General features: G+C 40.6%; 1 protein-coding gene across 5 annotated transcripts in view; it reads right to left on the bottom strand.

The window, feature by feature from the left end:
* The window catches only part of mypn (myopalladin), a 301418-nt gene that overhangs the window by 44919 nt on the left and 243309 nt on the right, over positions 1–13190 (bottom strand). For all 5 annotated transcript variants that reach the window (XM_069900832.1, XM_069900830.1, XM_069900829.1 and 2 more), the window contains 2 exons: positions 9913–9995; positions 6160–6283 (listed from right to left, as the gene is read on the bottom strand). In XM_069900832.1, the coding sequence (XP_069756933.1) occupies positions 6160–6283; positions 9913–9995 (207 nt within the window). The remainder of the gene's footprint in view (positions 1–6159; positions 6284–9912; positions 9996–13190) is intronic.

Below are 13190 nucleotides of genomic sequence, written 5' to 3'. Positions count from 1 at the left end.
AGCAATCCCTTACTAATCACAGAGCACAGAATTGGATTGGAGAACAGATATCTCGGCAGTTTGTTGAATGAGAAAATCAAAGTGAAATTGTAATGGAGTGGGTGGAGGTTAAGGCAACACAACAGAAGAGTTTGAAAACAAAGACAGGAATTTTAAAAACAAGGTATTGGTTGACCGAGACGCAGAGTAGATTAGCAGGCAGAGGGACTGTGAAGAAAGGGAATGGTGTCAGATACCTTGGGATGAAGAAAGCAGAGTTTAAAATGGTAATAAAGTATAAAATGGAGAACAGCCATGAAACAGTTGGGATTTAAACAGGAAAGTCTGCTGACACTGTGATTGCCATGCAATATTCAAAAGTGCTGGAAAAACTCAACAGGCCATGCAGCTTCTAAAGGGATATAACCAACATTTCAGGTGTTTGGAGATTACAAAGCCATGAATGAAGGTTTCATAAGCCCAAGAGCTATGATGTAACACAGGCAGAATTAGCAGTTGCACAGGTATGTGGTCCCATGCTCCTCTCAGAGGGAAATGCAGCACCAAGAATGTAAGTCATCTGAGACAGCCCTCAGAATGTTTCCAAGGATAGAAAATATTGTTTGTGGCAACAAAATTGCTGTTCTTCATTTATAACCATTTTAACCAATTTTGGAATATATTTCTGTCGATCTAATACCAGCAATCTCGCAACGGGAAACATTGGAGGGGTCAAGAGAAGCAAGGGTTAGGTGTCAGATTGGCTTAGTGGTTAGTGCCTTTACAGCACCAGTGATCGGGACTGGGGTTCAAATTCCGTGCTGACTGTAAGGAGTTTGTACATTCTCCATGTCTGCATAGGTTTTCCCCAGGGATTCTGGTTTCATCTCACCATTTGAAACGTACCTGGGGTGTAAGTTAATTGGGTGTAATTGGGCATCACGGACTGAAATGGGCTGTTATCATGCTGTAGGTCTAAATTTAAAAATTATTTAAAAAAAAATTAAAATTACATTTATGGGTAAATCTGAGTGTCATCAACATATATCTGGACACTGAAACTTTTGCTTTTGGAAGAGGCCACCCAATGCTGGATTAATTTAGTAGCAAAAGTAGCATATGCTATGGGTCCCGCATTTTCAAGGGCCCCGGCTAAATGTTTGCAAGCTATCAATTCCAATTCAGTGAATCTGCACTTGCTCTATACACGGCTGCCGCCAGAGCTCACATTAACGGATTCGAAACATGAATATCTGCCATGCAGGGTAGGGTAGGATACATATATCATCTTATATGTTCTAAGGAACATGGAGAACCCAGGGCATTATTTGAAATGTAGAAAAGCAACTGTTTCATTGTTCCAACATTGCTTAGTAACAATACCTTTGCAGAGGCAAACTGTCAAGCTGGCTTGCACGGGGCAGGGAATCCCAGGCGCAACCAGCTGACTCAGCTCTGACATTCAGCCTTTTCCCATCGGAATGGGATGGAGCCAGACATAGGGACATGTCTTTCCATCCCACGCAAAAAAAAACCACGTGATCTAACAGATCACCATGAGGTGATCGAATCTGGTCCTGAACAAAGGACAAATTCTTCTGCATTCCTTTTTTTAAACTTTGTGACACTTTTTGCCTGCTTTCTTTTGAAAGAGGTAATCTTTTGTCAAAAGATCAAATGCCGTTTTAATACATGCAAAAACAAGACATTCCATTAAATACTGAGAAGCAGCACTATGGTTCTTGTTAACAGGTTGGACAATAAAGGCAAGCTAAAATAATTGTTATTTTCATCAAAGCTGAGAAAGCGATCTGCCACTCCCCACCCATCCTAAAGACAAAACAAACATCATGGTACGAAGACCCAGCCACAACAATCTGCAAGGAAGGCAATGTTTTCACTGGTGGATTAGAAGAAGTATGATGATAACTGATTTTTCAATTATGTTGAAAATCACATAGCGACTGTGGAAATGGAGTTACACTAGAAGTTCATGGGCGGATGACAATGTTGCGTGCAGGAAACAAAAGCTTTCAGGTCACGTAGTTAGTTGTGAGGAAAATAACATTGACTAAGTGCAAAGCAATGACTCTTTACAAATCCCGATGTTTACCACAAAAGGGAGAAATGACAGCAAACAAAGGCAGATTAATCTGTCGCTAGATTGCCTTTTAATGAGAAGATGGCCTTGATGAATTAATTTATCAGCAGCCTGTAAAAGAGGTCTATTTGCATAGTAACTCCTGGCTGTTATGCAAGTGTCGACAATTCTGGATTAAATGACAGCTTCATGAATATGCTAATCTAATTGTGAGCTAAAGGTGTTGCTGTACCAACCTTTCTCCAGGTAGCCCTTCTGTAACCACCATGCCTCTCTGCCCCCTAACCACCACCCCCTACCATTGTTTTTAGTAAGCCCCAGCATCTAAAAAAAATTAGTACTGGCTTGGCGGTAGGAGATGGTGGAAAGCCTGTCTCAAGTTGTGTGCCATGGCGATTGGTGCTGGATCCACAGTTGTTCATTTATTTGGATGAGAATACGGCCAGCATAATCAGTATGTTTACAGGTGACACTAAACATGAGGTAGTAAAGAAGCTTATCTCAGACCACAATGGGATTTAGATCACTTGGGCAAATGAACTGAGGAATGACACATAATTTAATTCTGATGAGTGCAAGATGTTGTATTTTCTCCATCAAACCAAGGCCGGACATCACACAGTAAATGGTAGGGCCCTGGAATGTGGTCAAGAACAGAGTTTTGGGGATACAAGGTACATAGTCCCTTGAAAGTGGTAACAGAGGTAGATAGAGTGGTAACTTTTAAATTGTAGTTTTGTTACTTTTGACATTTGAAATTGATACCTACATATAAGTAATATTATCTGGCTGTATAACAAATGGAAAACAAAACTTTACGATTCAAGTAAAAAAAATGTTTGTCTTTTCATATTTATGTGCATTTTTAAAAAAAAGCCCCTTTATGACATATGCTCTAGGCATAATCTGGCTCTGATGCCACCAAGATGAACTACAGATAAGAGGGAGTCATGGTGGGAACCTTAAGAGGAATCAGAAGAGATAATTGCCAGTAATTTTTTAGCCAGATAGGAATGGAATTGGGCAAGTGTAATTCTAGCACCTGGAACTGGGTGGTGGCAGAAGGGTAGGCCACCATGTCAAAGGAGCAGACAAGTTGTGAAAGATGAGGATGGAATATTGAATATGTCACCATCACATAGATTGTCACAAGTGATGATAATGGCAGGCCGGAAGCCTGGAGATAGAATATTTTATTGGTTCATGGGATTCAGGCATCAGTGACAAGGATATGATTTATTGTAACATTCTGAATTCCCTGTGACATTGGTGGTAAAATGCCTTCTTAAGTATGTTGGATTCCCCTCACAGTACATAACAATACAGTGATGGGCATTTACAGAGAGCATTTAAGAAGTAGCCACATTCAGACCATATCAGATTGTCAATAAATAATTATTTTCTTTACCCTCTTTTTTTATTTGAGCTCTATTTAATTAACTTAATTAAATTCTTCAGCTACCCTGGTGAGTTCTGGATTCTCATCTCATCTCCAGTTCGGCTTTGATAACCAAACTATTATTTGGTTCATTTAATAATGACCACAGATCGGAGAGACAATGGCATATTTCAGGAGATAGAACTTAAAAGCCAGGTTGAATGTGGGAAGGTTGTTCACCAGAATTAAAGATAGTTTTTTTTTTGTTGTTGTGGGGGAATCGTGGTGTGACACCTGAACAAACAGGAATAATACCCACAGTGATCAAATTGAGCAATATCAGCTGGAAGGGAAAGTCACAGTGTTTGGTTGAAGAAGGGGTGATGTAGTACTCTTCATGGACAACATAAGTTCAGAAAGAGCATGTGAAGAGATGGGGGAAAATCTAAAGGAAGTTGCAAATTCATGGTTGGGCAGAGGAAATCCTGCAAGATGTTAGGCCTAGTGGATTGGGGACAGACAGAGAAACAACAAGGCAGACAATCATCGGTCTCAACAATAAGAACAAATAAGTCTTCTTGGAACTGAAAATGGAGGGAACAGGATGAGAAGCTTATTACACTCAACAATAAAGATTTTCCTGAACAATTTTGGGTGCATTTGGCTACTTCTTAAATGCTCTCTGTAAATGCCCATCACTGTATTGTTATGTACTGTGAGGGGAATCCAACATACTTAAGAAGGCATTTTACCACCAATGTCACAGGTTGCTGATGACAAAAATTACCTTAGAACTTTCCTATCACATACTGGTTTTCAGATATGATTTATTTTTGTAATTTCCTGTCATATTTTAAGTCTACTCGTATATTGCCCATAAATAGGCTGTTTTGATTGGTCCAAACATGCCTGGGCATGCACTCAGTGCAGGTACTAAGCAAATGTTTTCTTAGGTCTATGGGGGTGTTTCTACTGAGCTGGGAAAAGCGCGGTGATGCGAGGTGAAGCGTGGTGATGCGTGGTGACACCTCGAATCTGGTTGCACTGTAAACACATCCGGTTATGGCCGATGTGCGGTGATTCGAGGTGCTCCGGCGTCCTACTTTTGAGGTGGTCAATGCGGGATGATGCGAGGGACGACCTCGCAGTGGAAACACCACGGGTGACTCACCGGAAGTCGCGATTTTTCACCCACAGTTTTTAATTGCCCATCTGACTTCCTTGTCACCTCGCATCGCCCTGCATCACCGCGTATTCATCGCTCGGTAGAAATAGTTCGGGTAGTCCTAAAATACGTGGTGATGCGAGGGACAAAAAATCGCGGTGATGCGAGGTGATGCGGGGTGATGCGAGGTGTCCTTAGTATAAACACACACTATGTCAGGATAGATACAGTCAGGCTGTAAAAGTGGCTCACATATACAGATGCTGTGCATTACATTGATTATAAATAGAACGTGCTGGTGCACATGTTCTTCAGGCAATAGCATAATGAATGTACTTAACAATAGCATTTATTGTCTTCAGGAAGTTTCAAAACAGCAGAAATAATTATGAGAAAGTTAGTGAGAGCTCGAGTTGCCAATGGTTTGGACTAGACTCTGTGTGGCTCTAGGGGCTGCTGAAGCACTGGAGGTGAATCTTCGGACACTCGGTGACCCTGGAGGGGGGGGGGAAACTGATAGACATGGAGAGACAGTGAGAGGAAGAGACCATTGGGGGTGTTCTGAGGAGAGATTGGGGTTAGCTAAAATTGGAAAATTCATGTTGGATTTAACATTGTCCAAGAGAAATGTGATGTGCTGTTGGGTATCCCCTTTACTGAGCATCTGTACTCCATCAGTAGATGTAAGTTGGAACATCCATCCTTCTAACCATTTCATCTGCCTTCCCTATTTCTACACATAAGCCTGTCCTTGGCCTCATCCATTGCCCGGGTGAGGCTAAATGTAAACATGAGAAACAGCACATCATGTTCCTCCTGGACAGCCTCAAACCCAATGGTATGGAACATTAAATTTTCTAATTTCAGGTACCTTTGCCCTTTCCTACTACCATTCTCACTTTTCTCTCTATCCTATTCAGCTTGAGGTAACCTAACTGTCTCTCCATCTCTCCTACTTTCTTTTGTCCAAGCCACCTCTTTCCCCCCCACCATATACTTGATATCTCCTCTTCCTATATTCTCGATGAAGTGTCTCAAATAAAATATTGACTGACCATTTCTACGTATGGATGAGTTCCTCCAAATGCTCTGTTCACTTGCAAGGGACAGTGATCACTTATGGTGGAGTCCACTGAACCACCAGTAGGAAGGTTAAGTTGGACAAGAAATTGACCTCCCATTGAATGTGGGTGACGAGAAAGCTTTGCATGCGAGCAAAGTGAGGGGTGTGTAAGGAAGCTGTGAAGAATGACTGAACCCCAGCAACTTCAAAAAAAGAAAAAAAGGGTAAATAGAAATGATGGACTTTTATTCAGACTGGTAGCAGAAAGGGGAAAATGAACCATCCAGAGAATGCTTGGATTTGAATTCAATGCCTCACCCCAGGAGCTTAATCTCATATAAACTGCAGTAATGTTTTGTAAATTCACCGTGCAATTAACGCTTCATCTGCTGACACATAATAAATTATCACAGTGTTTTGTAAACAGAAATATTTCCATTTTTAAGCACTTTTTACTGTATCTGAGCATGTACCTTGCAGTCTAATCGAACCACTTGTCCTTCATGAGCAATCATGTTACCAGGTGCCTGAAGAAAATGGGGGCAGAAAAATCGCTCTTGTACAGGTTCTTCGCCTTCTGACACACGAGACCTTGTCCTGTTATTCAATACATTACAAGCATCATTATTGTAGAAGATGATGTTCACCTGATGTAACTCTAAAATATAAGCAGTGAAATATGCTGTCACATTCAGCCCAGAAACCATTAGGCACACAAAGAACCAGAATACATTTTTCAGTTGTGAAATCATCAGGAAATTAATTTGTGATATGATTTACTATGACCTTAACTAACATTCACTTCAAATTCATTAGATACCCTATGACTTATTTGGATTCTTCCTGAATTATGTAGCCAAACTGTTCATTTCCCTTGAAAACACAATGTTCACTCTGCTTCTCACTTAGCCATTATACAGAAGAGACTGTACTTGGAAAAAATAAACATGATTATTGGGCTATGAGGAACAAACAGTAAAGTACTGAAATCAAGGTGAAATCAGCCATGACTCCATTGATTAGCACAACTGGCTCAGGGGCCATACTGGGTTCTCAGTTCTCCCTCTCGCTAACAGCATAAATGATGAAGATGGAAGTGACCCATAGTTCAATAGAAAGAACAATTCTAGGCACAGGCTGATGGGATGAGGAATAATAGTGGAGGGATTGGGAAGTATGGGTTGCAGAACAGGCAGTCCCCGAGTTAAATACAAGTTCCATTACCTAGGTCTGTCTTTAACTCGAATTTGTATTTAAGTCAAAACAAGTACATATGGTCCTTAATTAGCATCAGTTGGTCAAATGTTTATTTTAGTATATAGCATATATAGTATATATTTTACCTTTAAATATATATAAAACACTTCCCAACACTAAAACATCTTAAATTTAATAACAGAACTGTACATAGGCAAATCTAAGATTGATTTCTAAGCAAAACAGATACGGTTCTACAGCCAGTCTTTGACACCAAATCAAAGTCATAAAGTAAAAGTAATAAATCACATCAGTTTTGTTGGCCATTCAGCACCACTTCATATGTCATTAAGTGCTAGAATCTACTGTATAAATGATTATTTTGGCAAGGGAGTGGGGGAGGGAGTAGATATGGATCATATTCTGTTTAAATTTTAAAAAATGCAAGGATCAAACAGGAGAAGTGAACCGTTGGAAGTGACTAGGTGGCAGCTTGTATTCTCAGAACAGGACCCTGGTGGCAGAAGAAAACCAAGAGGAAAATATTTAAAATTCAAGACCCATCAGCAAATGCTATCACTTTGAGTTGTAATGTTGCAAGTTTGGAGTGCAATGTTTCATCTCTCATAAAGGAGCTCGTGACCAAGATCAGCAGATAAGAGTTTTAGCTGGGTGATTTACAACATGGAAAACTGCAGCCAGTTTTTCCACCTGATTCAGAAGTTATCCAATCCAGTGTTGGGGGGGGTGGGGGTGGGTGGATTGGCAGCCGTGCGGCATTGGAATGGGGATGGATGGCGCCGCATTGGAGCAGTAAGAGGGAGGGGGGTGTGGACCGTGTCCGGGAGAGCGGGGAGAATTTTGAATTTAAATTATACTGAACCACGCTCGTACCGGAAGTTGACACTATTCTACTTCCGGTCAGCTTGCCGGTTTGTAATTACAGGTTGTTTGTAAATCGGACATCTTCAACCCAAGGACTGCCTGTACTGGGATTGTCAACCTAGGTTAGCCGGTATTGACTTTGAAACCACTTTCAATGCCTTCTCAGATTCCATCTCATGGCTTATGCCTTTGCAAAGATATTGGGGGTCTTTCCTTTAGTTCTCCATTCTGTGCCTGTATTTGATGACACGAAGCTTGATATTATAGGTGATTTTATGTATATCTTGTCATTTGCTAGATTATGTGGTGCACTTAAATCAGCCTTGAGGTGAACTTGAATCCAGCAGTAAACTTGACCCTTTCAATTTAATTTAATGGGCAAGTTTATATAATTAAAAATGAGGAACAGTAAACTTGATCTAATTCAGGTATTTCAGGTAAATAAAGGAATTGATAGAAGCAGATAATGAGAAAGAAATTCCTCTGGTTGGGACATCCAGAACTAGATCCCATGCATCAGAAAGGCAACGTGTAGGTTCGCACAGAGAATCCACAGATACCTGTGTGACACCAGCAACAGGAGATGCTTGTGGCATGTGGCATATCTGACTGTGAGTCAACCTTGTGGGTCAACACCAATGATGCCTCCCTTCTTGACGGTATGAACGCCTTCTAGGCACAGTTCAATGAGCAAAACAAGGTGACATCAAAGAAAGCATCATCTCCCCCTGCAGAACAGGCATTCTGCATAGCCGCAGCTGAGGCGAGGAAGATCCTATCCAGGAAGAATCCAGGCATAACAGCAGGACCAGAAAACATACCTGGCTATGTGCTGAAGATCTGTGCGTCCAGCTGACGGAGGTTGTAACTGACATCTACAAAATATCACTGCAGCAAAAACCTTCAGACAATGTGATTGTAGTGAAAACACAAATGCTGGGATGAACTCAGCAGACCTTGCAGCGTCCATAGGAGGGGCATCACTTGAACAGATGTCGCAGCAGAGTAATTGAATGGAGTGAAACACGCAAGTCTGCGGATGCGGTGATTGTAGTAAAAACACAGAGGAATTTTGTGAGGCACGCCGGGTTCATCCCACATGCTTTTTACTACAATCACCAGGCTTTCATGTCTCACACCATTCTGTTGCTCCACTGCTAAATCTCTTTGAGACCTGCTGAGTCCCTCCCAGCATTTCTGCGTTTTTACTACAGTCACAGTGACTGCAGACTTGTGCATCTCACTGTGGCAGTCCACTGACCCTACAGCTTTCAAGTAGCCACAATCATCCCCGTGCCCAAGAAAGCGACAGTAACCGGTCTAAATAACTATTTCCCAGTGGCACTAATGTCTACGATCATGAATTGCTTTAGAACGCATTAAAGTGCACCTTCCAGTGATGTTTGACCTGTTCCAGTAAGCCTACCATCCCAATCAGTCCACAGAAGATGCAATAGTCTTACTCTCCACTCCGTCCTAACCCATCTCTAGAATGATGCCTCAAACGCCAGGCACTGTTTATTAACGAGCTTGGCAATCCATCAGAAACTGTCTTCAGTGGGGCAAAACACCCCTCTCTGCAACTGGATTCTGGACTTCTTGATGGAAAAACCGCAATCTGTCCATGTTGACACCATTGGCAAATTCTTATTTTCTTCTTCTTTGGCTTGGCTTCGCGGACGAAGATTTATGGAGGGGGTAAAAGTCCACGTCAGCTGCAGGCTCGATTGTGGCTGACAAGTCCGATGCGGGACAGGCAGACACGGTTGCAGCGGTTGCAGGGGAAAATTGGTTGGTTTGGGTTGGGTGTTGGGTTTTTCCTCCTTTGTCTTTTGTCAGTGAGGTGGGCTCTGCGATCTTCTTCAAAGGAGGTTGCTGCCCGCCGAACTGTGAGGCGCCAAGATGCACAGTTTGAGGCGATATCAGCCCACTGGCGGTGGTCAATGTGGCAGGCACCAAGAGATTTTTTTAGGCAGTCCTTGTACCTCTTCTTTGGTGCACCTCTGTCACAGTGGCCAGTGGAGAGCTCGCCATATAACACGATCTTGGGAATCCCTAAAATAACTTTTATTTAAGTGTGAAGAAATGAAAGACCAAAGAATGGAAAAGAACGGCTACTCATATAAATGCCAGAACAAACCTACCTTTGCCTCTGAACAGAAGGTGTAACACGGCCACGGAATGGAGTGCTCTGTACCATGAGGTGACCTGATGAACTGACTCTTCCCTGTATATCAAAGATGAAGTCCTAGTCAGAGATTAGTCCAGCAAAACCAAATGCGCAGCCCAGCTCAGTATTCTGTGCAAAACCCTGTGTCATTCATAAATCTGCCTTCTGACCTCCAGTCCTTGCCTCATATTTTGTTAATAACTAACTACATTAAAGGATAACTGACTGGAGATGGACAGTAAATTGAAAGCTCTGGGCAAACCAATTATATATTCCTTCAACACCGCCCCCCCCCCCCCCCTGTTTGCAGTTGTTCCCTCCCTCCCTCCCTCATCCTCCTGCCAATGGGCCTGTGCTCCTCCCCCTACCCTCTTCCACCCCTCCCCACCATTTTTTTTGGGTGCCTGCCTCCATTTGGGTCACACCTTAATAGAGGGCTAAAGCCCGAAACATTGGTTAAGTATCCTTATCTTTGCTGTATAAAATACACTGGTGAGTTTCTCCAGCACATGTTTTTACTTCAGTCTCGGTGTCTGCAGACTTTCATAATTTACCACATATATTTTGAGGGTTTTTTAAAATCTATCACGGAAGGCTTGTACAGTGTCACTACAAACGATTAAGGAATAATAGCTGAGAAATAAATCTTTTAATGTTTTCTGATGTATTGCTGTAGTGAAATGGGATTCACTACTGTGATGCTCTAAGGACTGGCTCCGCCCCCCCACATATCCCGAATATAAACCTTGGACCGCTGCCCAGTTCAGTCCACAGACCATGTGCGGCATTCTTATTGAATGAAAATGTGTTGTACTCTCTGGTCTTGAGTGCTCTCAGTTGCGCTACAATTGCCCATTTGGATTTGATCATGACCAGATTTTTCGGAAGCACAATCTTTCCAGCAAATGCAAGCACTTCTATTCTGATATTTTTCATGGGAGAAAACCTCTTGTGCCCTCGAACCCCCAACACCAACCAACCCCACTCCAATGAGGAAGTGGAGGAGGAACATACTTCATCATAGTCCCTGGCACCTCAGATCCTGGCACTAACATGGCAGAAAAAAGCAGGTTAAAGGCATGAATGATCGGGGCAGACACACAGCACCAGTGGACATTGGCAATCGATTAAACCCCGGAGGAATGCATGCTTCAGATTCGGGTAAGGACTAATTGAGGTGCATTTAAGAGATGGAGATTCATGTTGAAGTGATTTGGCATGCTGTCAGGCCTACTTGGTTAAAGTGAATTCAATTGATGCCTCATAAATCAATCAGGAGACTATTGCGGAGAAATCAATAGGCTTTAATTCATTTGAGAACATTGGATATCCCTACTTTTTGGCTGTCCTGCAGTGGGTTGCAGAGGGCTGTGGATTGGGGCCACATTGTTATTTACTTTTTGTGTTGGGCCAGAAGTCACTCATTTAACTTTTTGTTGGAGGTTTAATGCAATGTTACTGAAAAAGCCAGAATTTGTAAAATTTATTAAGGATCAAATTGCTTCTTTTTTAGATTTGAACAGGAATTCAGTTCAGAGTATTTTACTTTAGGGGATGCTTTAAAGGCCTTTTTATGTGGTCAAATTATTAGTTTTGCATCAAAAGAAAAAATGAATTTTTGGTGGAGAGTCAGATGTTGGAAAAACAGATAGCTGACTTGGAAAAAGAATTTCTGAGGAATTGTACAGAGGATAATAAAGCAGCTTTAACTAAATTAAAGTTATGATATATACATTACAAACATATCAGTATGTACATTTGATTCAAAGATCTAAGCAACATTATTATGAGTTAGGGGATAGAGCTCATAAAATTTTAGCATGGCAATTGAAATCAGAACAAGCATCGAGAACTATTAATGATGTGAGAAAAGATAATTCAGTTATTTATAAACCTCAGGAAATTAATGATCAATTTTTTTATCATTTTACCAGAAACTATATACTTCTGAAGGAGTTCGAGATGATGGTTCCATTGAATCTTTTTTTTTCAGATTTAAATTTGCCAATATTAGGGGAAGATGATGTGAGGAAATTGGATTCTCCTTTTACTAGCTTAGAGATAAATGATGTTATTCATGGGAAGTCTCCAGGAGATGATGGATTTACTGTTGAATTTTATAAAGCTTTTTATGATGATTTGTCTCCTCTATTTATGGATGTTCTTCATCAGGTGACACAGGAATAAGCTTTACCAGAGTCGTGTTTGAATGCAATAATAACGGTAATACCAAAAAAAGACAGAGAGCCTTTGAATGTAGCTTCATATCAGCCAATTTCTTTATTGAATGTAGATTATAAAATAATAGCGAAATGATTGGCAAATAGACTTAGCAAGTCTATTTGCTAAATACTTTCTTCGATTGGTACATGTAGATCAGGCTGGTTTCATTAAAAATAGGTATGCCTCTGACAATATTCTTAGAGTGATTTCATTGATCAATGCATCACGTCAGCAACTCAACCTACCAATGGTAGTTGCACTTGATGCTGAAAATGCTTTTGATCGGGTCAAATGGAATTTTTTATTTAAAGTCTTGGAGAAATTTAAATTTGGACCCTTTTTTATTGGTTGGGTAAAGGCATTATATAATAATCTAGTTGCTATAGGGTGGCTACAAATGGTCAAACCTCTTCATTATTTAAACCATCACGTTCAACTCATCAAGGTTGTGCTTTGTCGCCAGCTCTATTTGTATTGGTCATTGAACCATTATATCAATCTATAAGGCAGTATGAGAATATTAGAGGTATAAGAATAGCAGGTGATGAATATAAATTAATTTATTTGCTGATGATGTTTTGATTAATTTATTTGCAAGAATGTTTAGAACAATATGGTGTATTGTCAGGATATAAGGCAAATTGGGACAAAAGTGAAATATTACCAATTTCTGTTGCAAATTATGATCAGTGTAGACAAATTACTAAATTTCGTTGGACTGATAAAGTTAAGTATTTGGGTACAATGATTGATGTAAATATTCAATCATTGTACAATTCAAATTATGTACCATTAATGAGAAAGATTAAGGCTGATTTGATTAAGTGGAAGGATTTACCTTGTCATTAGTAGGTTCAGTAAATTGTATTAAGATGAATATTTTTTCACAAATTCAGTATCTTTTTCAGTCGACTCCTTGTCTACTTTTGAAATCTTTTTTTCAGGACTTAAATAAAGTAGTATGAGAATTTTTATGGAAGGGGAAGTTAGCTAGAGTAGCAATACATAAATTGACTTAGAAATATGCCT

The sequence above is a fragment of the Narcine bancroftii genome, chromosome 10 (genome assembly GCF_036971445.1).
Source record: "Narcine bancroftii isolate sNarBan1 chromosome 10, sNarBan1.hap1, whole genome shotgun sequence".
NCBI classification, from domain to species: domain Eukaryota; kingdom Metazoa; phylum Chordata; class Chondrichthyes; order Torpediniformes; family Narcinidae; genus Narcine; species Narcine bancroftii.
This window is presented reverse-complemented; position numbering and strand designations above follow the sequence as displayed.